General features: G+C 37.2%; 1 protein-coding gene across 1 annotated transcript in view; it reads left to right on the top strand.

Moving 5' to 3' along the window:
• LOC123524610 (putative defense protein Hdd11) overlaps positions 1-26,721 on the top strand; it is a 33,999-nt gene extending 7,278 nt beyond the window's left edge. Inside the window, exons 2-5 of the mRNA XM_053538692.1 lie at positions 18,725-18,935; positions 20,176-20,330; positions 22,794-22,885; positions 26,273-26,721. Of these exons, the coding sequence (XP_053394667.1) occupies positions 18,746-18,935; positions 20,176-20,330; positions 22,794-22,885; positions 26,273-26,447 (612 nt within the window). The 5' untranslated portion in view covers positions 18,725-18,745 and the 3' untranslated portion in view covers positions 26,448-26,721. The remainder of the gene's footprint in view (positions 1-18,724; positions 18,936-20,175; positions 20,331-22,793; positions 22,886-26,272) is intronic.
• The last annotated feature ends 208 nt before the right edge of the window (positions 26,722-26,929 follow it).

Below are 26,929 nucleotides of genomic sequence, written 5' to 3'. Positions count from 1 at the left end.
AACGGACCAAAGGTGTAACACTGTTATATCTCAGATTTAAAACTGTTCCTAAGATGACTTTCATTTCGATTTATATCTCATAAAGTAAATGTCACACTTTTTTGTTTACGTTTCGCCTACATGTGCACACAGCCATTTCTTCTGGGCCTGGTTGTCGATGGTTTCGGGATTTGTCAGCATATTGTCACTGATTTCAGGATGATTTCTGTGCTATTTGCCGTCACTGAAAACGAAAACAAATAACACATAATATCGTCCTGATACCCTAAAACCTGCTCACAATCGTTACCCAGCTCGTCGAACCTTAGACATGCATGAGAAAACCAACTAGTGGTTGGACCCATGATCCAGACCAGCCTGCGCATCCGCGCAGTCGTCAGGGCCATGCTGTTCGCTTTTAAAGCCTATTGGAATTGGAGAAACTGTTAGCGAACAGCATGGATCTTGGCCAGACTGCGCAGATGCGCAGGCTGGTCTGGATCCATGTTGGTCGCAAACCCACTATGTTGATTTTCTCATGGCACGGCTCATTTCTTCGTGTGACCGACATTTCTTGCAATTATCTGTAACGCGCTGTTTCTCAATAAAAAGAGAACGTGTGAGATTGGAAATAAATATAAAACCGACTTCTTCATTTTCTGAATTATTATGTCTGTAATGAAAGTTGTGGATATGTCGAATTTCATTCCAAAATAAATTCAACAATCTTCAAACAAACCTGGTTGATGAAAGGGAGGAATTTAAGTAAAGACGCTGTAATTTTAGTAACTTACTTTGAATGATGATAAAAATGAAAAAGCATTTTTGAAAGAACAACACCCTCTTTCCAAATGTTACTTGAAAGAACATGCATATTTATAACTTTTCTGATACATTAAAGAAAAAAAAACCACAAAAAACAATGCTTATTACCAAACATATACTGTAACTGGAGAAAGAAATTCGGCTAAATTAGCAAATCGAGTGAAATTTGCAAAAAAATAAATGCACAATGAATGGCACATGAACTGTTACGAATGTTTAAATAATCTCAAAGCTGTCTGGAAACTTTCAAATATTTATAATGTATAACATAAACAATGTACGCGCATAACTCAGTCAACGAAAGCGCTGTTTTCAGTTATAATATTTATTTCTATATAAGTCTTATTGTAAATTTGTAAAGTATTTCATAATTTGTGAAATTGTTCCTCTTAGACGGTTAATTCTATTAATACTATAGAACAATCGTAATAAAATGTTATAAGTAACATATGTTTCAAGGGCATACATGCCCGAGTGGTTAAGGTCGCTTACTATGAATAACTTACCACTCACCGAAGTGGGTTCGAGCCTCACTCGGGGCGTTGAATTCTTCATGTGAGGAAGCCATCCAGCTAGCTTATGGAATGTCGGTGGTTCTACCCAAATGCCCGCTCGTGATGAAATAATGCACAAAGGGGCACCAGGTGTTCTTCCTCCACCATCAAAGCTGGAAAGTCGCCATATGACCTATAATAGTGTGCCGGTGCGACGTTAAACCCAACAAAACAATACAAAAAACGTGTTAAGATAAAACATCAGAACAAGAGCTCCATGACGTTATTGCATAAATATCGTATCACAAGAAAATCAAATTGGAAAATTTCACTATGTTACAGTTTTCTACAAATATAGCATAATATAATGAATGCACTACTGGCATGCATGTATATTCAAATATAATATATATAATGTACCCTTTAAAACAGAAAACAAACCACATCTCTAAAACAATCAGTCATACATCAATCGTCGAATTAAATGTTTTCAACAACTTTTAAAAACAGATTCATATCGAAGTAAGTTGCATGTAACTTCTTTATTGCGAGTTTGACGCTTTGGCAAGCTAGAGAGCACAACTTTGCACCCACAAAAAAATCTCATTAAATATTGCTCAATTTATATCACTATCCCATTAGCAAATCTCAGCTTCATAATCAGGTTATAAATGCAACTAAATACATTATACATATGTTATATATTATGATGACTTTTTGAATCTTGCATTTTGGTTATTCAAAAAGACAGTTGATCGACAGGTCTCGAGTTTGAGATAGGTAACTGGACGAGGCGATTATTTTTCCATGGCGATTTGACAGTGGTCATTACAACTGAATCTGTTCGTTAATTGCACTTTATTTAGGCAGGGAAATTAATGATTAGTTGCGGAGAACAGCTCAGTACTGGAACAGAATTATAAAATTATCTGTTAATCGTTACTTAAACTTTATCCTGCTGAAAATCTAAGACAGACTGGTCTATCTTTCAATTTGGACAGTGCCATTTATGATTTGAAGGGGTGTTCACTGAAAATTTACTGACTGAATAGCGAACAGTGCCGCCCATGATTAGCCTGATCTGCATGGCCGCAGAGACAAAATTTCTTGTCGCTTAAAGGCTAAAATGGTTTAGAAAGTACAGTTAAACTGACATAAAACTGAAGGAGGGGTTGCAGGGCAAGAGTATTGTTCGTGGAGAACAGAATCAAGCGCGCGATTTTTAAATACAATATAAAAACGGGGATATTAACTCACATTGCTATTTTGATTGTATAGTAAGACAGTATCAACATCTTTATTGTTTTTTAGAGTTCAAGTTATATAGGGAAAAACCGGGCTTTAACCTGGTGAACAATTGATTCTTTGCTGTTTTCTAGCATGCGATGCACATATTACAACATTAAAAGTATATTTGAAACTCTCATGTACATCTTATCATAAGTAATAATTTTCAATCACTGAAAACGTAAAAGTAATGCCGGTAGTTTGATGTAGAATTTTCTTTTGAAAGCGTTTAGCTCTTCTGATCTACAAAAGTGTGTTGTAACGAAAGATTAATCACATTTTGCATGATATAAATTAGTATATATATCCATAACTTACATATGTGCTACAGAAATATTTAATCAATGAACATCCAGATTAAAGGGGTGAGAAAATAAAGAGAAAAAAACTTTCTTTCAAGCACACTTGATCCCTGAAGGATACAAGAACAAAACAAAAAATTCAAACAGCATAAAAAGTTTAATAGTAATTTGACTTTAAATTTAGCCAATACAATTTTATAATTTGAGCCGTGCAATAGGCTTTGAAAGCGAACAGCATGGATCCTGACCAGACTGCGTGGATGCGCAGGCTGGTTTGGATCCATGCTGGTCGCAAACCCTCTATGTTGGTTTTCTCATGGCATGGCTCATATGTAAATGCCCGTGTAGCTCATTCGGCTAGGGAAAGATGTTGTTAATTTATCGTTTTTAGTCAGTTAACGTCTTTCCTTACTGAATCCCCATAGCGTAAAAGTATTCCACCGTTAGCATGCCTTGCTCTCCCGTTTTTTTTTAAATAAACGCTAAATGAATGAAATGGATTACGGTAACCTTTTCGATACACGTGTCTGGTTTTGTCTTTTTAAACGGTTCTGATAAGAATATCAAACTTGAAGAGTTGATATGGATACCACACGATCGTTTTAATTGTAAATAAAGAAGAAAAAACAAACTTCAGCATTTCATAGCAGAACCGTTAAACACCCTGATAACGGCTAATTAACCGTTGTTACCTCGTTAAAGACTTTCCAGAGACTCCTGGCAAGTTATGCTTAAATTCGTTACATCCAAGTTCATCCAAGTAAGTGTCACATTTTGACTTTTCATTTTCTATTTTAAACTACTTCTTATTCATGTGTTTTTATCAGTGCCATCCGCTGCTTCTGACCACTCATTATCTTTTGATCAGTTTCGCTCATTTTTGTCCGGACTCCATTGACTGGAGACTGTATTGTGTCAGGTTGGTGTAGAATTCTGTCCATATTGTCAAATCGGCTTCGAATCAACACCCGCACGCTATTGATTATAGGTTTATCGGTCATGCAGTGATTTGTGTTTGGTCCAAAGGAATCATAGCGGCTACAACAGGACATTGATCAATGTTGTTTGTACGATGTACGTTTGATCTGGTTTAACAATCTGAGTTAGTGTATAACAGGTCTTATTACATACTTGTTTCTATTCCCCGTTAAGTTACACTGATACCGGAAACGTCAATATTTTTCCATACACTGACGCCTGAATTTCATATCGGGTGCGTGACGTAATTCAGTGTGTGTTGTTGCACTATTTTTTTCTATTTAGTTCAGTATTGTCAATCCTATTCAGGCTATTGAACATATTTATGATATGGATTTTCGAGACAGCGTATATCCCGTATCCTGTCACCAACAAGCTGTGTAACGATTTTATCTTGCCGACTACCCTTTACTTAATGCTATAATCTAATATTTTGTAAATTAACACAGCGGCAGCCATTTTTTTAAATCAAAATTCATATCTGAAATGTACTAGCAGGATATGGATATGGAATGTGACGTCTATTGACCAATAGAAATGCAAGAAACTTGTAGGAGGCAAGATAATTATAGGTTATTAGCTTTGTATCGGGAAATATGCACGAGTTCTTCAGCGGAAATATTGCGCGACTTTAGGAGCGCAATATTCTTCCGCCGAAGAACGAGTGCAAATTTCCCGATGCAAAGATAATAACCTTTTTATTACATACGCATCTACACGTATAAATATTATGTAAATATCATAAATGTGTTCAATAGCCTGAATAGGATTGACAATACTGAACTAAATAAAAAAAATAGTGCAACTACAAACACTGAATTACGTCACGCACCCGATATGAAATTCAGGCGTCAGTGTATGGAAAAATATTGACGTTTCCGGTACCAGTGTAACTTAACGGGGAATAGAAACGAGTATGTAATAATTCCCAATACAAAGCTAATAACCTATAAAAAAAGTATTGGCTGAGAGGAACTTGGACTTGCCTAATTTTCATATTTTTTTTTTATGTATTGGCTGAGTGAAAATTTGGTTTTCCTACCTTTCATATGTATTTGGCTGAGTGAAACTTGGTCTTGCCTGATTTTCATATGTATTGGTACAGCTGAATTCTAGTTTATGAGTAGAGCTGTAGAAATATTTTCTACCTATTTTACAAACTACACTGGTATTTATCAATGAAAATAACCTATATGTCATTGAAATACTTTAATATCTTATTTACAAAATAATAACTGCCATGTCTAAATCTCCGAAGAAATGAATCTGGCCTCTTTAATGATTGGCTCAATTAAATTGCTTCCACTATAGAACGCGGAAAAAAAGTTGCTGCTAAGGTTTCTAAGACGCTGGGACAAATATACACATTGTAACAGTATCTTCTCTATTGAACGCTTTGTTTTACCTCAGTCTCCGCATAAGGTATTCACACAGATAGGACTTATTTGATAGAAATTTTGCGTTTGTGTCGTAGTTACAGATCAGTTGATACAACTTTTGTTTATATGATGGACTACAATGAAAGCCATGATCTTTATAATTTAACAACTAGCGTACATTGATATCTGTAAAATTTTCATTTAGAACTTTTTGTTTGGATAAGGCGGAAGGTTGGTACTTCTAAATTTTATATTTGTAACTTTAAGTTGTCGATTTAATAGGTGTTGATGCTTCTTTCTACCTTAACGACAGGAGTTTGTTTTTATTATTCATGTTGTGCTAAATATATTATGTACGTTTTTACCATAAAACGTTTTATCATGTCACACGAAAAACACTGCTTAAGGCTACTTGTATTAATATTTATACACATAGCATTTTTTCTTAACAATACACGAATATAACAATCTAAGATAAACAGTAACAAAGAAACAAAGCAATGAAACATTCAATAAACTTTATAAAGACGATCTTTATCTGTTATTAAAGTTGTGGATTGCATGTTATTTTATGAAAACGTCTGAATACATTATTTATCATGCCTGTGACAATGCAGAAGACAAAATCGATATATTACGCTTGTCAGTTCCTTGATTCATATAACATCATGCCATAATACCGATACATAAATGCACGTGCATCTTCGTATATGGCCAGTAATTTCATGGCGAACATGGTTAAAGTCAAAGGCGTATACCTAACGGTCAGACTCATAATTTCCAAATCTCAGTAGGATCGATTTAATTCTAGACTTACAGAACCATGCTATCCTATTAATGAGTTGTTTTACCTGTTCCGTAAGATATAAGCCACTTCAGTTTTAACGGAATTCTTTTGCTTTGGACAAATTCAGGTTTCCTTCCCTTCAAAGTGAAGCTACATACATCATACTGATCTTGTCAGCTTTCAGTTAAGAGTAAATTTTGTACTCGTACTGATTAATCAAGTCATTTTTTTAAATTCCGTTATATAACGGAAACAAAGATTTGAACAGCGCCATAAGAAAACCGACATAGTGGCTTTGCCACCAGCATGGATCCAGACCAGCCTGCGCATCCGCGCAGTCTGGTCAGGATATATGCTGTTCGCTTAAGGTTTCTCTAATTCCAGTAGGCTTTGAAAGCGAACAGCATGGATGTTGACCAGACTGCAGACTGCGCGGTCGCAAAACCACTATGTTGGTTTTCTCATGGCGCGGCTCATTTGTTTAACAAGTAACTTTTACAACATCCACGTGGAACCATTAAATCTGATATTATTTCCTGACAGAGACTATCTTTAAAATGTACCAGCTGGCCACAGCATTACAATACCCAACCCACACACTTTATTCATTAACTTTCAAGGGGGACTCAACGACGCCAACATTGAATTGTTCCTATTATATGTACGCACTTATTGAGTGTACAAGGTACAAGGTAATGCCTAGAGGTTGTGGATAGGTTTAACATATGTTTAATAGTGTACATTCTTTAAGGGATACCCGACTCGACGACCGGGTTGTTGCGCGAATTCACAAACAGGCCCAGGCCGTCATGTGAGGAAAAATGTCCGAATGGGCATCACTGGTATTCTTCCATCTTTAAACCTGGAGAGATGCTATTTGACCTGAATTGTATGGGTGTGATTTAAAACAAACATTAGTTTCATTATTAAATATTTTAAATCATGTAGTTTATGCACCTTTGTGAATGTTATAAGAGAATGTGTAAACATTACGTCCCACTAACCTAATATTTGTCTTAAAAACAAGTAAATTTTGTATATGAAACTTTGCATTGTACAAAGAGCAAGCAAACGGGTACGCAGATGCTAATTCAACCTGTAAAATTTGAATGCAAGGTATTTGTCTTTTAAAATCATATTTATTTTTCTCACTGAGCCAGCATTTTTTTTAAATAGCGTATACACCTACATTTGTATTGTTATTCGTTGTTTTTTTTTTCATCCTAGGTAAGATTAGTTAAATAAAATATAAACATGTTCAGCTCCAAACGAGATATAATTCTATTTTTTACAAAAATGTCAAGAAATGCAAAAACGACGTAAGGATTGGCACGGTATTTGTCATAAAAGTTCTTCGTTGAATTTAATCTTCTAACGGAATGATAACGTGATATGTTATACCTCACATTTGTCATATCAGTTAAGTTGGTCTGCAGTTCGCAGTTCGCGTTTCGAATTGCGAACTGCAAACTGGTCTGCAGTTCGCAGTTCGCAGTTCGCGATTCGAATTGCGAACTGCAAACTGGTCTGCAGTTCGCGATTCGAATTGCTAACTGTAAACTGGTCTGCACTTTACGATTCAAATGTCAGCATGCAGTCTGATCTACACTGTCCTGCGCATTGCAGACAAGAATGCATTTCACGGTTGGTCTGCAGTTCGCGTTTCGAATTGCGAACTGCAAACTGGTCTGCAGTTCGCGATTCGTGTTGCGAACTGCAAACTAGTCTGCAGTTTACGATTCAAATTTCAGTGTGCAGTCTGATCAACACTGTCCTGCGCATTGCAGACAAAAATGCATTTCACAGTTGGTCTGCAGTTCGCGTTTTGAATTGCGAACTGCAAACTGGTCTGCAGTTCGCGATTCGTGTTGCGAACTGCAAACTAATCTGCAGTTTACGATTAAAATTTCAAAGTGCAGTCTGATCAGCACTGCCCAGCGCATTGCGGACCAGAATGCATTTAATAATTAGTCTGCAGTTCTCATTTCGCGTTTCCAACTGCGAACTGGTCCGCGGTTAGCGTTCCGAATTGCAAACTGCAATCTTGTCTCCTGATTACAATAAAAAATTCAAAGTGCAGTCAGATCAGCACTTTCTTGCGCATTGCAGACAAGAATGCATTACACAGTTGGTCTATATTTCGCAGTTTGTGTTTCAAATTGTGAACTGCAAACTGGTCTGTAGTTCGCGGTTCGCGTTTCGAATTGCAAACTGCAAACTAGTCTGCAGTTCGCAGTTCGCAGTTCGCGATCTGAATTGCGAACTGCAAACTGGTCTGCAGTTCGCGATCCGAATTGCGAACTGCAAACTGGTCTGCAGTTCGGGATTCGTATTTCGAACTGTAAACTGGGCTACAATTTACGATTCAAATTTCAAAGTGCAGTCTGATCAGCACTGTCCAGCGCATTGCGGACAAGAATGCTTTTCATAATTAGTCTGTAGTTCGCAGTTTGTGTTTCTTATTGCGATCTGCAAACTGGTCTGCAGTTCGCAGTTAGCGTTTCGTATTGCGAACTGCAAACTGGTCTGCAGTTCGCAGTTCGCATGATTCGAATTGCGAACTGCAAACTGGTCTGCAGTTCGCGATTCGAATTCGAACTGCAAACTGCTCTGCAGTTTGGGATTCGTGTTTCGAACTGTAAACTGGGCTACAATTTACGAATCAAATTTCAAAGAGCAGTCTGATCAGCACTGTCCAGCGCATTGCGGGCAAGAATGCATTTCATAATTAGTCGGCAGTTCGCATTTCGCGTTTCCAACTGCGAACTGCAAAATGGTCCGCAGTTACTGCAATCTTGTCGGCTGATTACAATAAAAATTTCAAAGTGGAGTCTGATCAGCACTTTCTTGCGCATTTCACAGTTGGTCTATAGTTCGCAGTTTGTGTTTCGAATTGCGAACTGCAAACTGGTCTGCAGTTCGCAGTTCGCGTTTCGAATTGCGAACTGCAAACTGGTCTGCAGTTCGCAGTTCGCGATTCGAATTGCGAACTGCAAACTGGTCTGCAGTTCGCGATTCGAATTCGAACTGAAACTGGTCTGCAGTTCAAGATTCAAAATGAAAGTGAATTTGAAGTTTACTCTTATATTTTAAAGTAATAGGTCAGTGTTTGCTAAATATAAAACTTTAAGCCGTGCCATGAAAAAATCAACATAGTGGGTTTGCGACCAGCATGGATCCAGACCAGCTTGCGCATCCGCGCAATCAGGTCAGGATCCATGCTGTTCGCTAATGGTTTCTCTAATTGCAGTAGGCTTTAAAAGCGAACAGCATGGATCCTGACCAGACTGCGCGGATGCACAGGCTGGTCTGGATCCATGCTGGTCGCACACCCACTATGTTGGTTTTCTCATGGCACGGCTCATTAATGTTAATGGTCTGCACTTCCTCCCTCTTCATTAGAACTGCAAAGTGCCGGCAAGACTGCGGCTCCTAGTTTTCGATTCAAACTACGAACTGCAAACTGGTCTGCAGTTCTCAGTTCGCAATTCGTAGTTGATAATTCGAATTGCGAACTGCAAACTGGTCTGCAGTTCTCAGTTCGAAGTTCGCAATTCGTAGTTCATAATTCGAATAGCGAACTGCAAACTGGTCTGCAGTTCGCAGTTCACGATTCGAATTGCTAGCTGCAAACTGGTCTGCAGTTCAATATTTAAAATGAAAGTATATTGGAACATTACTCTTAGGCCTAGAATTTCGTACTTAGTAAGTTTTTGCTTAAAAGAGGTTATGGTCCCTCAGCTGCAGTCACTTTATCCGAATCGAAATTGTAAACTGTAAGGTTGTCTGACTAAGCGACCTGTACCGGTTCTTCTCCTAAAAGAAGGCTTCTAAAGTGTCATGCACAAGGTATATCAAAGCACCAGTCTGTCTTTCCACAAAGAGTCTGTATTTAAATACACGATTTCTCTCCATCTGCTCTGAGGGATCTCGCTCTTCATCTGGTGAGATCGTTCGGTGTCAGATTACTTTCGCGACCAGAGTGGCAGCGTTTGTGCTATGTAAAACGCCTTTAAACGGGCTTATCATAAAAAGGGCTATATATAAACATGGTATAATAATAATAATAATTTCAAATTACTCTAATCAGAGTCATATTCATTATATGTTTTGTCCTTTCGGAATAGGGTCAGTAAATTGGTAAAAAAAATGTTAGTGGTATATTCGAAATCAGTCCATAATAAATGGTACCTAATTTACCCATTTTATTTGGGCACATTCGTGTAGAACGAGTGCTTTAATAAATCACACTTTTGCACTACTGGAATACATTCTACATGGAATGAGACAGTTTACATTTTCATACACCCCACATGGCAAGTTTTGCAGATCGAAACTGGAAGTAAATGTTTATTGTGCGGACTAGAGCAAATATGCGCTATTTTAAGGGTAGCAGACCACAACTGGCAGGCATTTTAATAGGAATATCCAACCCCCATTTTCTTGTTATTATCATTTGTAACAGAGCTTTTCTGAAAAAATTGATGTTATCTAAAGATACGTAAAGACGGCATGAAGTTAGCGGTTTTTAATACAGTACAAAAAAGGATTAATCACTGGACATTAAACATTCTCTCTGTCATAATGTATATGCAGTTTACAATTAAAATTGTGAATAATGCATTGAACTTTGATTAGCGATCATTTGGAACTAGTAAAAAATGACATTAAAACAAATAAAGGAGACAACTAAATTATTTGACATTTATTGTTTAATGTCCATATATTTTCTAAGAAAATTGCGAGACATATATTCAATCACTTTAGCCCCATTTGATCATTTAAACACTTTGATTGGTTACATTTTGCACAGACAAACAAAACAACTCTCTTCTTACGCCCATTTAAGGTATGTTGACAAATCATGCAGGTCTTAGTGCCGAGTGCATAATTTCGACTGCGACAAAAAATGTCGTCGTTCCAATTAGTTATGGACAATTTAATTCAAATTACTTATCAATGGCACAAATAGATAAAATCTCTAAAAGTATTAGACACCTGCACATATCAAAGCCCCACTTACATTAAACCAAACAAGATTTATAAAGTAATGTTTCTAAGCCAAGATCAAAACCCAGGCTCTAGTACTGACCGTTTGCAGATTTCTTATGTCATATTTCATTATAATACCAAGATAATAAAACGGGTCTGTCGATGAGCCATTCCAGTGCTACCTTTGGACATATCCGAAGGCGGCGGCAAGAATGGTGTTAAATGTTGGTATTTTATTAGCTGATGTATGTAATATGCTGGTTTTGCCAGGGACGAGATTATACGGACTTTCTTCTTTATATGACACTATCTATGAATATTTTGTACAATAAGTCCAGTATATTTCGCTTTAAACACTGTCAAAATACGACTGTGTACTTTGCTTGTGTGTGGACTACTTTCGTTAATATTCGTTACTATTTATCAAATTGTTCTGTTTCAGAAAGTTAGAAATAGGTAAAGTTCATGGCAAAATTAGCCCGTCTCAGGTGCAGTTCATCGTAAAATTAGACTCTCTCTCTGACTGGACAATCAATACAGGCTTCGACGCAGATATGTCAAGCTTGCATTGACCTGTAGGTTACAATCTGAATATTTTATATGTCAGAAATAATCCAAAGTCAGGTGAGCTATAGTCAGACGTGAGATGAGCATTCTTGAGTGGGCTGACAGTGACTTGAACATTCCGGCAAGTTACTTCAATATCCGGGCAAATTCCGTCAAATGAAACAGTTCTTTGATTAATCTTACAATTAATCTTTCGTTGATTATATTTACAAAGGGCAATATAATATTTGTTTAAAATTGAAATGATATACACACACATGTACTGTAGAAATAGAAATCACACACTGTAAAGCTGAATTATTTTCAGGAACAACGCACTACTGCAAAAGCTGCACAAGATTTTTTTATTTTATTTGTTATAATATGTCAGTTCATGTGTTTTATGACCTTTTAATAAGTCCTAAATACAATAGAAATGTATTTGAGTTAAAAACATTCTATAAGAAAAAATGTTATAACATCATGACAGTAAACGGGTTGGGCTTTAAGCCATTCAAGAGTTACATTAGGCCATACTTGGCTGTAAACGATCCTTATAATGGGTGTAAATGTCTTTACATTGAAACATGTCACAATATATATCAACTGATAAAATAAAGATAAAATAATACAAAGTTTTCACAAAAAAAAAAAAAAAAAAAAAAAATTCACGCGCTCTGTAAAGAAATACAAACTACAATATTAAAGATATTTCAAAATATTCCTTGCCACACCGACTGGTGAATTAATTGAAGTAATCATAAGACTTCTAAATGATTTTAATTCAGTTTTCTATGAATTTTACTGTATTGCTCGTAAGAGTACATTAACTACTCTGAGCGTAGAAGGAATTTGGCAGTAAAAGGTACTAAGAGAACACCAGTGAATTTCTTTCTCTCATTCTAGCTCTCCTTTATACTCATAAAACAAACCAAGAAGATTGGTCATACAGGACGGATTACACCAAACCGGAAGTGACTACTCAGTGTTACAGGTGAAGTAGTCCAAAATGTAGTTCCATGCTATGGATGAAGTCTGGTATAATGAGTGACATGAGGAGGTGACAGTTAAATTTTTGGCTTATGTTTATTGCTTATTGTATTGAGAATAGATCTAGACCATTTTCAGTGTAAATTTCCTGGAAGAAGTTCTATTCTTTGCGAAAAATGTCTACCTACGCGTAATTGCTAAACTGCTGTTTTCATGGGGGCATTCTTAGAGGGTGATGTTTCTCAGAACAGATTATTTTTCTTATATACAACATAACATGTCAATATTTTTCTATTTTTGATAAGAAGACATGTTATACTAAATGACCATATATGGTTTTCATATCATTGAAATGCTCTAAAGTGCTGAAAATGAGGTCTGAATGTTTTGTTATTAATATGAAATAAATAAGGAATTGAATTGGTAGAATGTAACCTACATGACAAGAATTCACAAAGACTGTACGGGCAAGGATGAAGTGCCTCGGACCTCTCCGTTAATATTCATAATAACACGTTCATTGCCGAGGATATCCAATTCAATTAAACAGCAGACGATACCGCCAGGGAAAAGTATTAGTTTTCCCGCTATGCGCGGCGCACGTCACTATTAAGTTTAAAGAACATGAAATGTTACATCCCGTAAAACATGCTATAACTTCTATATGTTTTCATTGTTAATATTTAAGCTTATCTATATTCGTCACCGGTAATTGATATGGGCGGCTCCTCCATAAAAATGTTACTAAATTCATTGGAAAAAATCCTGCAAGATAGAGAAGCTCCATTTCAAGATTTTTCATTTCTTCTTTACTTTTCCAGTTTGCAGATCGCATTTGAAAACGTGAACTGAGAACTGCAAACTGCAGTCCAACTGTGAAATGCATTCTTGTCTACATTTTGCTGGACAGTGCTGATCAGACCGCACTTTGAAATTTGAATCGTAAACTGCAGCACAGTGTACAGTTCTCAATACGAATCTCGAACTGCAGACCAGTTTTCAGTTCGAATTTGAATCGCGAACTGCAGACCATTTCGCAGTTCGCAATTCGAATCGCGAACTGCGAACTGCGAACTGCGAACTGCAGGCCAGTTTGCAGTTCGCAATTCGAAAGGCGAACTGCGAACAGCGGACCAGTTTGCCGTTCGCAATTCGAATCGCGAACTGCGAACTGCAGGCCAGATTGCAGTTCGCAATTCGAAAGGCGAACTGCGAACTGCGGACCAGTTTGCAGTTCACAATTCGAAACGCAAACTGCGAACTGTAGACCAACTGTGAAATGCATTCTTGTCTGCAGTTCTAATGGAGAGGGAGGAAGTGCAGACTTTTCACATTTATGTTTAACAAACACTTGCCTATTACTTTAAAGTATAAGAGTAACCTTCAAATTCATTTTCATTTTGAATCTTGAACTGCAGACCAGATTGCAGTTCGCAATTCGAATCGTGAACTGCGAACTGCAGACCAGTTTGCAGTTCGCAATTCGAATTATGAACTACGAATTGCGAACTGCGAACTGAGAACTGCAGACCAGTTTGCAGTTCGTAGTTCGAATCGAAAACTAGGAGCCGCAGACTTGCCGGCACTTTGCAGTTCTACTGAAGAGGGAGGAAGTGCAGACCATTAACATTAATGAGCCGTGCCATGAGAAAATCAACATAGTGGGTTTGCGACCAGCATGGATCCAGACCAGCTTGCGCATCCGCGAAGTCTGGTCAGGATCCATGCTGTTCACTTTTAAAGCCTACTGCAATTAGAGAAACCATTAGCGAACAGCATGGATCCTGACCAGACTGCGCGGATGCGTAAGATGGTCTGGATCCATGCTGGTCGCAAACCCACTATGTTGATTTTCTCATGGCACGGCTCAAAATTTTATATTTAGCAAATACTGACCTATTACTTAAAAGTATAAGAGTAACGTTCAAATATATTTTTATTTTGAATCTTGAACCGCAGACCAGTTTGCAGTTCGCAATTCGAATCACGAACTGCGAACTGCAGACCAGTTTGCAGTTCGCAATTCGAAACACGAAACTGCAGACAGTTTGCAGTTCGCAATTTGAAACACAAACTGCGAACTATAGACCAACTGTGAAATGCATTCTTGTCTGCAATGCGCAAGAAAGTGCTGATCAGACTGCACTTTGAAATTTTTATTGTAATCAGCCGACAAGATTGCAGTTTGCAATTCGGAACGCGAACTGCGGACCAGTTTGCAGTTCGCAGTTGGAAACGCGAAATGCGAACTGCAGACTAATTTTAAAAAGCATTCTTGTCCGCCATGCGCTGGACAGTGCTGATCAGACTGCACTTTGAAATTTGAATCGTAAATTGTAGCCCAGTTTACAGTTTGCAATACGAATCCCGAACTGCAGACCAGCGAACTATAGACCAACCAGTTTGCAGTTCGCAATTCGAATCGCGAACTGCGAACTGCAGACCAGTTTGCAGTTCGCAATTCGAAACGCGAACTGCGAACTGCAGACCAGTTTGCAGTTCGCAATTCGAAACACAAACTGCGAACTATAGACCAACTGTAAAATGCGCAAGAAAGTGCTGATCAGACTGCACTTTGAAATTTTTATTGTAATCAGCCGACAAGATTGCAGTTTGCAATCCGGAACGCGAACTGCGGACCAGTTTGCAGTTCGCAGTTGGAAACGCGAAATGCGAACTGCAGACTAATTATGAAATGCATTCTTGTCCGCAATGCGCTGGACAGTCAAGTCAAGTCAAGTCAAAAGTTTATGAAATGTAACAAAGGCCTCCGGCCCAAAATACACTACATAATATATAGTAAGTAAATATATAAACAGTTGTGATCCCATAAAATGTATACATATACAATCGGATAAGTTAAAATACATATTCATAGGTTCAGCACACAGTCGACTAGTAAACATAGGCTGCTGAATATCATATTTAACAGGTCAAACATTATTTAAGAGTTTCTCAAGATACAATGCTGTTAGATATAACACCTTTTAATTATCAGAGCTAAGTATGTTATAAAAACGTTGTATACTTCTGTCAGGTGAATACCAATTAAGAAGATACTGATTACGGATCTCACTAAATTTCTCACATTGAAAAAAAGCATGATATTCACATTCAACAATACTAGTGTTACTTCTATTATAAGAAAATTGGCTGATACGAAGATACGAGATTCAAAAGGTGTATTGTTGTGTCTACCAGTTTCAACATGCAGCTTATGGCTTGAACAACGAAATTTTGACATTGCTAGTCTGTATTTAAATGGCAAATTTATTGTAAGGTAACGTTCTGTATTTAATAAAGTTTTAAAATGTTTATAATGGTGACATCTACTTGATTCTTCGATAGACTCTTTCCAGTTTTGTTTATGACAATCTATGAGTCTTTGACGAAAAATACTAACGAAGTAGTCAATATTTCCAACATCATGTGAAACCCAAACATAACCCAAACCATACAAAAATAACAAGTGTTTGACCTGAGTAGCCCAGGTGATTCAAAGAGTTATAAAAATAATGTGTTTTATACTTCTTTGGGTGATTCTACCTACGTTATCTAAAGATTTTAGCATAAAATAACACCGTTTAGGGTAGCTAGAGTTATCCATCTGTATTAGTTAGCTGATCAGACTGCACTTTGAAATTTGAATCGTAAATTGTAGCCCAGTTTACAGTTTGCAATACGAACCACGAACTGCAGACCAGTTTGCAGTTCGAATTCAAAACGCGAACTGCAGACCAGTTTGCAGTTCGCAATTGGAAACACAACCTGCGAACTATAGACCAGCTGTGAAATGCATCCTTGTCTGCAATGCGCAAGAAAGTGCTGATCAGACTGCACTTTGAAATTTTTATTGTAATCAGCAGACAAGATTGCAGTTTGCAATTCGGAACGCGAACTGCGGACCAGTTTGCAGTTCGCAGTTTTCTTGTCCGCAATGCGCTGGACAGTGCTGATCAGACTGCACTTTGAAATTTGAATTGTAAACTGCAGCCCAGTTTACAGTTCGCAATATGAATCTCAAACTGCAGACCAGTTTGCAGTTCGAATTCGAATCGTGAATTGCAGACCAGTTTGCAGTTCGCAATTCGAAACGCGAACTGCAGACCAACTGTGAAATGCATTCTTGTCTGCAATGCGCAGGACAGTGTTGATCAGACTGCACGTTGACATTTGAATCGTAAAGCGCAGACCAGTTTACAGTTTGCAATTCGAATCGCGAACTGCAGACCAGTTTGCAGTTCGAATTTGAATCGCGAACTGCAGACCAGTTTGCAGTTCGCAATTCGAACGCGAACTGCAGACCAACCACGAAATGCATTATTGTCTGCAATGCGCAGGACAGTGTTGATCAGACTGCACGTTGACATTTGAATCGTAAAGCGCAGACCAGTTTACAGTTTGCAATTCGAATCGCGAACTGCAGACCAGTTTGCAGTTCGAATTTGAATCGCGAACTGCAGACCAGTTTGCAGTTCGCAATTCGAAACGTGAACTGCAGACCAACTGTGAAATGCATTCTTGTCTGCAATGCGCAGGACAGTGTTGATCAGACTGCACGTTTAAATTTGAATCGTAAACTGCAGACTAGTTTGCAGTTTGCAACACGAATCGCAAACTGCAGACCAGTTTGCAGTTCGCAATTCGAAACGCGAACTGCAGACCAACCGTGAAATGCATTCTGGTCTGCAATGCGCAGGACAGTGTAGATCAGACTGCACATTGACATTTGAATCGTAAAGTGCAGACCAGTTTACAGTTCACAATTCGAATCGCGAACTGCAGACCAGTTTGCAGTTTGCAATTCGAATCGCGAACTGCAAACTGCGAACTGCAGACCAGTTTGCAGTTCGCAATTCGAAACGCGAACTGCGAACTGCAGACCAACTTAACTGATATACATTTGTCTACAATGATAAAATCCCATCACCCGAGAAAGAGATATTTTGACTATCAAAAACATTTTCAACCTTTTTGACACGTGACCAAGCGAAAGTGACTGTCAGGTCATGTGACAGCGCCGACATTTTGAATGTCATATAAGGGCAAATATCTGCTTCAATATTTTAGCCCAATCATGAAATGATTGCCTCCCTTGTGCACATATAGTATTATAGTATATAGTATTTTGTTTACCTTGTTGAACTTGTTGACGAGGATGTTGAAAAGATAAAACTGATGAATAAATGAATTAAAACATATTTTAACCTTTTTATATATGTACTTATTTTTGTTCGGTATAATAAAATAAATATCACATGACAGCGTGTGTGACATTGATATTGTCAACCCTCGAAACAGGATGTCGCCACTCGGATTTCGCCTCGGGTGACATTCTGCCCTCGGGATGAAAATATTAATGTCACACACGCTGCCATATGATATTTATATAATGGACGTCGCCATTTTATCTCAACGTCACAGCACAACACACGGTCATTTGATTTGGACTTGGTTTGTTTAGTTCTGCCCATTGTTTTCTCGTTTAAGACTTACCCATTATTTTAACTGGGGACCATACGTCGCTTTTCTTGGAATTACACGCAGGTTCCATGTGCACCGCCATATGAACACATATGCAGATGTCTCTATACTTGTAGCATGTGTAAATGTTTGAGTTCTGCTCGGCCCAGGGCTCGTGGGCATGGACGGTAGCATCCATTTCCACTACCGTCCCTGAACAGGCTCAATAAAACCGAGCTTGCAACATTTTCGTTGTTGTCGTGTTTTATGAGAATTCAATGACTTTGCATTAACTGAATCTTTTTAGGGGCCCTAAATGAGGTTCAGTCAAATTTTTGAGTGAAAAAAGTTTCCTAACGTTTCTAATTACCATCAAACAACATTTCATCCGTAAGCGACAGGCAAATATATATCTTCTTTCATCGAACACTGAACTGGATGAATTTCAAACGAAAAATTATATAAGGTTTATATGGGCTTTTCTAATAATGAGCTTTGCACCCACCCCACCCTAGCTACCACAAAGCATACATATGGTTTCTCCTACAGGAAGACGGTAAAATCGTATACCTCATACCACTTCATGACAGGAACTGAAGACATTGTGCTTTATTGTTCGAGATAAATCTGCTTTTAGCAAAAACAGTTCATTAAGTCTTAGAAGACACGTCATCTCATATTTTGATACGTCTTATTTTACAGGTTACGTCACCATATCCAATCATGTATGCACCATATGTGTTTCTTCTACTTGTCTTACTGACATGCTGCGAAGGGTACAGCTTAGGGCCACCACTCTCCGCCTGCAGCAATATGACACCCACTGGTCATCCATATGACCCGCAGAACATAACATCACCGTTCACATTTACGTTAAATGCAACGTCATACCAGCCGGGTGACGTCATTGAAGGTAAGACGCTGTGATATCATTCAAATTTATTCTATCAGTTGCTAAATCAAATAAAGACTAAACTTTAGATCAATTTTCATATAGATCATATGAAAATGATAGAAAAGTGTTTCTGTGGACTCGGATGACCCTTAAACATTATATCTATAGGACTAATATTCTGATCAGTTTTCATGTAGGCTTACATCTAGATCTAGATAGGCTTGAAAATATATTCTTGCACATCGAACTTGCATTTCCGTTGATTTTACGCATGCCGGCAAAACCCATCTGCACCCCATCCCCACCCCATGTCAGATAACTCTCGTGCTGTTAATGACAACTAACAATTCCTTTATTTATTATATACTTTATGTAAAATGCTATAAAATCAAATAGCTTAAAGTTGCTCTTCATTCCACATACGGTATATTTCTCGATTCCAAATAAATCAGTTTGCGGAAAAAAAGATAACGTTACGTTACAAATGACAAAACTAAACTGAAACTTGTTTTGCCGCATTCAAACGCCATGACGTCACTTCTGTTTACGGACGTTAATCCCCTGGTCTTCGTTTAGTTACGTACAATAAGAAAGAGTGATACAAAGAAGGTGTTTCGTTCGATGATTTGTAAAATACTGTATGCAAGGAAAATAATCTACCACTTGTTGTAGGTGCAATTGGGAATATCCGACTCTCGGGTAACTGTTGTAGCGGTAACTCGACAGAGCCTCGTTACCTCCAAAAACAGTTACTATCGAACCAGATATTCCAAACTTAATCTACAACCAGTGACAGCTTATTATAATCGCAAGAGTGTTGACACTGTCTTCTACTATTTGAATTAACCTTTAACCCCCAAAAGCGCAGTACTCAACATTTCCAAGTTTGATTACGACTGGACTAAAATTGCGACATCTGGCGTAAAAATTGCACACGACGACACACGACATACAAAGGGTGACCATTATGAAAGATCAGTTTGCATTCGAACAACAAAGTTCATTCTTTGCCACAGCTGCTTACTACGGAACAGTTTTATTATGTTGATCTCTGAAGGATTTCGGATGCATTTGTATGGAAGTATAAAAAATATTATGAAGTTGGATAATTAGTCAATGAAGATCATTTAACGTTATTTAAAGTCTTTAAAACTGATAAAGATATTTCGAATATTGATACATAAAGTATTTCCGTATAGCCAAAAAATAACAAACACATTATATATATTTGTTTATATTAAATATGGCAATGTTTCAGTGTTTCTAAATTCGTCTGGAGAGTGGTTTATGGAGGGAGTGTTGATACAAGCTCGAGCCTCGGACTGTGCTCTCCAAATACCTGCTGTTGGTACATTTTCTATTCAGACCAACGACATATTTCTGCAACCGTTTAATTGCTTTGGGAGATCAGCTGTAAGTCATTTAATCTATCAGCTAACAAATACTCATTTTTGTCCTTATTAATTCTCTGACGATTTAAAACAGTTAAACGTCGTGTAATGCCCTCAAGTGAAGTTTTAACTTCAGTTTCGTTCTTCCTATATAAACTGTAATAAGAATGAAGAACTTTCTAGTTTATATCAGGTGGAGATACGGTGGGATTACTGTGTTTGGTAATGTAAGTGTTGCCCTTTTTACAGTCCAAGGTCAATTTTATTCTTCTTTTTTATGCCGCCAAAGGGAGGCATATTAGTTTTCAACTGTCCGTCCGTTCGTAAGTCACAACGTTAACTTTTTGCATGAAAGCACTTTACTCGCGAACCGCTGCACCCAGGACCTTCAAACTTCACATACTGATAGTACTTATTGAGTACACGACCCCTACGGACTTTGGGGTCACCAAGTCAAAGGCAAGGTCACAGAGGCCAATGTTAACTTTTTGCATGAAAGCACTTTACTCGTGAACCGCTACACCCAGGATCTTCAAACTTCACATGCTGATAGTACTTATTAAGTTCACGACCCCTACTGACTTTGGAGTCACCAGATCAAAGGTCAAGGTCACAGGGGCCAACGTTAACTTTTTGCATGAAGGCACTTTACTCGCGAACCAATGCACCCGGGACCTTCAAACTTCACATGCTGATAGTACTTATTGAGTACACGACCTCTACTGACTTTTGGCTTACCAAGTCAAAGGTCAAGGTCACAGGGGCCAGCGTTAACGTTTTGCATGAAAGCACTTTACTCGCGAACCACTGCACCCAAGACCTTCAAACTTCACATGCTAATAGTACTTATTGAGTACACGACCTCTATTGACTTTGGGGTCACCAGGCCAAAGGTCAAGGCGCTGCGGGGGCATTTGTCGCCATTAGTGACAGCTCTTGTTCACAAATATTGTTATATTTTGTTCATAATTATGCTTTTTCCAACATTTATTCACCACGGCAGTGCAAACTATGAACACGTTACAAAACGTGTACATTTCAAAAAGTTGCAAACTTTCTAAACAGAGAATGGAAGTAAAACAAATTGTCAAAATTAGAAAAAAACGCTGCTGTATTTCAGGTAATGTACAAGTAAAATACAAGTTTATCATTTGTTTCGTTATCGAAGCTTTCGTGAAATTTGATATTCACATTTGTAACGTTAATTCACTTTGAATGAACTTGATGTCCTTTACAAAATGGGCATACAGTCGAAATGCATTCCACACAAAGAAATGTGTACTTTGTCCTTTATGTGTGGTTGGGGATGAATTTCATTACTTACTCGTGTACACCTTCTTCTGTGAAAAGGAAGAGCGAATTAAACTTATTCCTAAAATGTTCTTCTCAAGACCCAATATCCCGAAATTAAAAAAAAGTCGTTTGCAGCTGACGAATCTTGATTTAAATGTACAATTTAGTATGAATATATAGTCAAGGCATGCATTGTAACTGCTTAGTTGTATACATTTTACTGATTAATTTGTTGTATTTACAAAATAAACTTATTTGTGATGTAAAAAATCCCGAATTACTCTCCAAAACAAACCCATTTTTACGCCGCTATGTCAAACTATGATTACGAAAGCGGATACTAACTGTGTCCGTGTATGTCCTTTGTATAGACATACCAGATTGAAATCAAAGCCCTGAAAACGCTGATAGCCAGTGCTTATTGAGTGATATTTCAACGGATACCCCTGAAGAATCAACATTTCATTGTGCATAGACTGGTCATGATTTGAACAATATTGGTAGAGGTCCACTAGACACTGCTTCATGTCAAATATCTAAGATCTGTACGTTGTGGTTCAAGAAAAGAAGATGTTTAAAGTATACAACTCTATGTAAAACGAAGTTTTGCCCCAGGATGGGGCCCATTTCAACACTAACCCTAAACCTTGCACCCTAACCTTAACTCTAGAGCGGAGGGATTCCGAACATTTGGAATGTGAATATAAAGTTCGTAGTCATTCTAGAATCCGTCGCTGCTTGTTTTTGTTGTTTAAAACAGTAGTCCTCAGTTGCTCACACACTCAATACCAAGATTATAAAAAATAAATATGGGACTATTTTTACACGTCCAGAATACTTGTGTGATGCGGTCACAAAGAAATAGAAGGAAACTTGGTAGTTTATTTAGAGCTATAGCCAGTTGCTATAGCACTGGCTAAAAGATGGCACAATAACGTTCCGTAGAAACAACCTGTCCACGTTTGCCAACAGGATCTGAACCAATCTGTATACTCTGACTATAATTTATAATTTCCATATAAGAACATTTGGCCGATCATAGAACAAAATATTTTAGGCAATATACCAGTTCAGGAATACTAGTTTTGATTCACAGTAGACGTATATGAAGCTATATATACTATTTTCCAGCCATGTTAAATATGTGTTTTAGCTAACATTATTTAAACTGGATCTACATCTTTCTTGACAGAGTGCTATCCGCCACTACTCTCATTACCATATCTACAACAGGACATTCTACTGGACCGCTCCATCCCAATCAGTCGGTGATGTATACCTGAAGTAAGCAAGAATAAATATTTACTAGTACCTGTTTGAAATAGAAAAAGTGAGATTAATATCATCCTATTTTAAGTCTCATCGCAGAAGTAATACGCTTAGTGTTCAAACTTAGTACGACATATGCACCGATACCTAACATTTTTTTTTAAATTTCAAATGATATGTTTATAAAAGATACCGCTGCCTAATAACTGCAGGTACACTCTAGGCTAAATGATGTCTACAATGTTGGTTAGGACTCCTTTCACTTTAAGTTAAAAAAATTGTACCTTATCAAGAAATAAAAAAGGTTTTATAGACAATGCTCCATTAACAGATATCCACACCTCACACATAAATGCATTAGGTCTCATCCGCGAAAAAAGTTAACGTAAATATTTACACCAAACTATATGAGCCGCGCCATGAGAAAACCAACATAGTGGGTTTGCGACCAGCATGGATCCAGACCAGCCTGCACATTCGCGCAGTCTGGTCAGGATCCATGCTGTTCGCTTTCAAAGCATATTGCAATTATAGAAACTGTTAGCGAACAGCATGGATCCTGACCAGACTGCGCGGATGCGCAGGCTGGTCTGGATCCATGCTAGTCGCAAACCCACTATGTTGGTTTTCTCATGGCACGGCTCATATTAGCATTCATTTTTGCATCTTAATGTATTATAGGAAATAACAATGTTTATAACTACACTAATGAATTGATCTGTAAAATAAAATCAAACCATCTTATTATGATTCTTCTTAAAAATCACTTTTTATTGTAATTATTTTATCTACTTCCCTATGGAAGATGTTTGAATGAACATTTTATTATGTTTAATTTGCTTTTATTGTATGTTTTTGTCGGAGAACCCCGATGTTTCATTTGTATTATTGTGTATACATCCGTTAGGCACCACGTAAAATACTACCTGTTTCCCAGCTAATGCAACATATCACTCAGTGTGCAAATTTGTGCCTGCTTTATCAAGTTTCAGTATTTATATAGTTTTATTTGCATCATTTGCCGAGGACGCGACTTCACTTTTTGTTTGCTGGAAACACTGTTAGTCGTAGGGGTGTAAAAGTAGATCCTTATACCATTCTAGGAAAAAGTGTAAAAGCAGATCCTTTCACAAGTCTAGGACAATGTTGTAAAAGTAGATCCTTTCACAAGTCTAGGACAAGGATGTAGACGTATGTCCTTATACCATTCTAGGACAAAGTGTAAAAGTAGATCCTTTCACAAGTCTAGGACAATGTTGTAAAAATAGATCCTTTCACAAGTCTAGGACAAGGGTGTAGACGTATGTCCTTATACCATTTTAGGACAAAGTGTAAAAGTAGATCCTTTCACAAGTCTAGGACAATGTTGTAAAAGTAGATCCTTTCACAAGTCTAGGACAAGGGTGTGAAAGTATGTCCTTATACCATTCTAGGACAAGGTGTAAAAGTAGATCCTTTCACAAGTCTAGGACAATGTTGTAAAAGTAGATCCTTTCACAAGTCTAAGACAAGGGTGTAGACATATGTCCTTATACCATTTTAGGACAAAGTGTAAAAGTAGATCCTTTCACAAGTCTAGGACAATGTTGTAAAAGTAGATCCTTTCACAAGTCTAGGACAATGTTGTAAAAGTATGTCCTTATACCATTCTAGGACAAAGTGTAAAAGTTGATCCTTTCACAAGTCTAGGGCAATGTTGTAAAAGTAGATCCTTTTACAAGTCTAGGACAATGTTGTAAAAGTAGATCCTTTCACAAGTCTAGGACAAGGGTGTAAACGTATTTCCTTATACCATTCTAGGACAAAGTGTAAAAGTAGATCCTTTCACAAGTCTAGGGCAATGTTGTAAAAGTAGATCCTTTCACAAGTCTAGGACAATGTTGTAAAAGTAGATCCTTTCATAAGTCTAGGACAAGGGTGTAAACGTATTTCCTTATACCATTCTAGGACAAAGTGTTAAAGTGGATCCTTTCATAGGTCTAGGACGGAGTGTTCAAAATGATCATTTAACACATATTTGTGTATGTTTCAACATTTATTAGACAGAGGGTAAAAGCAGATCATCAGGCATATGATTGAATATACTACCACAAGTCATCGATATAGAATAGAAGTAGAGAAGTTCGATAATATTGGTGCAGATGCTTCAACAGGTCTGAGACAAAGAGTAAAAGTATGTCATCCCATAATCCTTGAACAGAATGTAAAAGTAGATCTGGATAGAATGTAAAAGTAGATCCTTTCTGTGCTTCATTAAGTATGAGGCAGAAGGTAAAGTAAGTTCTTCCACAGTTCTTGTATGGAGTGTAAAAGTAGATCCTTTACTGTTCATGAATAATGCGTAAAACTAATCAATGAACAAGTCTTAAATAGAGGGTTAAAGAAGATCCATTCGCAAGATTTTGGGTCGATTCAGTGCTGTTATATGGTCTGGCCCTTTGCGATAATGAATTCCATTCAAAACTTTTGAAATAGAATTCCGCTTAAGCAGGTGCTAGGGGACGTGAGGCGTGTTGCACTTTCCATCATCACACATGCGAAGACTTTTATTTTAAAGAGTGCAACAATGTATCCTTCCCGTCTTGGATAGAGTGTAAAAGTAGATCCTTTCGCATGTAATGGATTGCTGGTAAAATAAATCAGTTAACGATTCTTGGATGGAAGGTAAAAGTGTTTCCTTCCACATGTGTTGGAAAGAGTGTAAAAATAGATCCTCCAGGAAGACATGGAAATGGTATAGAAGTGGATTCTTTCACAAGTAATGGATATGCAGTAAAACTAGATCATTCTACATTTCTTAGATAGAGAGGGAAAGTGTATTCCCCAATAAGTCTTGGATAGAGTATGTAAGTAGATCTGTTCCCAAAAAACGGATAGCGTTTAAAGGTAATTTGTTATGTAGATGATTCATCAAATATCAGAAAGAGAGTAAAAGAAGACCATTCACAAGTATTTGTGTGTAGATGCTTCAACAGTTATAAAACATAGGGTATATTGAATGAGGGTAAAGTCAAGGTCCTTTAAGTAGTAATAGATAGAGTGCAAATACAAAGATATTTCCACATTTCTTGGATAGAGGGTAAAGATTGATCCAAGTCTTGGACTGAGTATACTGTATAATCCAATTGTCCTCGATAGAGTGTAAAAGTAAATACATTCGACGTAATATAAGTAATGGATAAAGGGCAAAAGTAGATCCTTACACATTTCTTGGAAAGAGGGTAAACTAGATTCTCCAACATGTATCTGATAGTGTAGATACATTTATTTAAAAAGAATAATTTAACAAAATCAGTGGCATCAGCCTAAGAAACGTTTCATTAACATTATTTTACATACAATATCAGAACATAATCTTTTATTAAAATTTAATATAAAAATGCACTTGTGTTCTATTTTCAGAGCAACAATTGCTAGAAATCAAGAAACATATTGGCTAAACGTTATGTCAGAAACAATCAGTGACGTGAGTGACAACCAAAGGGAAACATGTGGAGCCACGAATACTGCAGTCACGACTGCAGCCACAGTCGTGACACTTCTGATGACCTTAGCTTTTACCTATATACTTTATTAACTCCTGAGCATAATTTGCAAATGTACAAAATGTGTTTTCGACCTCTATCTTTTATTTCTTACAGTTACTTTTATACATGTTTTTGAATGTTTTGTACTAAAGAATATACTCATTGTCCAGTCTAAGGCAAAGATGATATTGTTTTTTTACCAATAAGCACATATCTCCTGATTTAAATACTGTATACCGCATAATAAATTACTTATCTAAATCCAATGGTTCCAATTAAAAATTAACCATATAATTCTTGGGATAAACAATTAAAAATGGGACTTACTAGTAAAATGATATATGATATATGAAAACCAGATAAACTAGTTCATCTATCCATCTATTATGGGACTGTGATGTTACACAAATATTTTTGCAAAGTGTCAAGAATTAATTGGCTAAGAAATAAATATAAAATCATAGAAACAGAATGGTCGAAAACAAAATATCCTTTTTGGAAACAAAATTAGTCGAATTACCATAAACACAAC

The sequence above is a fragment of the Mercenaria mercenaria genome, chromosome 3 (genome assembly GCF_021730395.1).
Source record: "Mercenaria mercenaria strain notata chromosome 3, MADL_Memer_1, whole genome shotgun sequence".
Lineage (NCBI taxonomy): Eukaryota > Metazoa > Mollusca > Bivalvia > Venerida > Veneridae > Mercenaria > Mercenaria mercenaria.
This window is presented reverse-complemented; position numbering and strand designations above follow the sequence as displayed.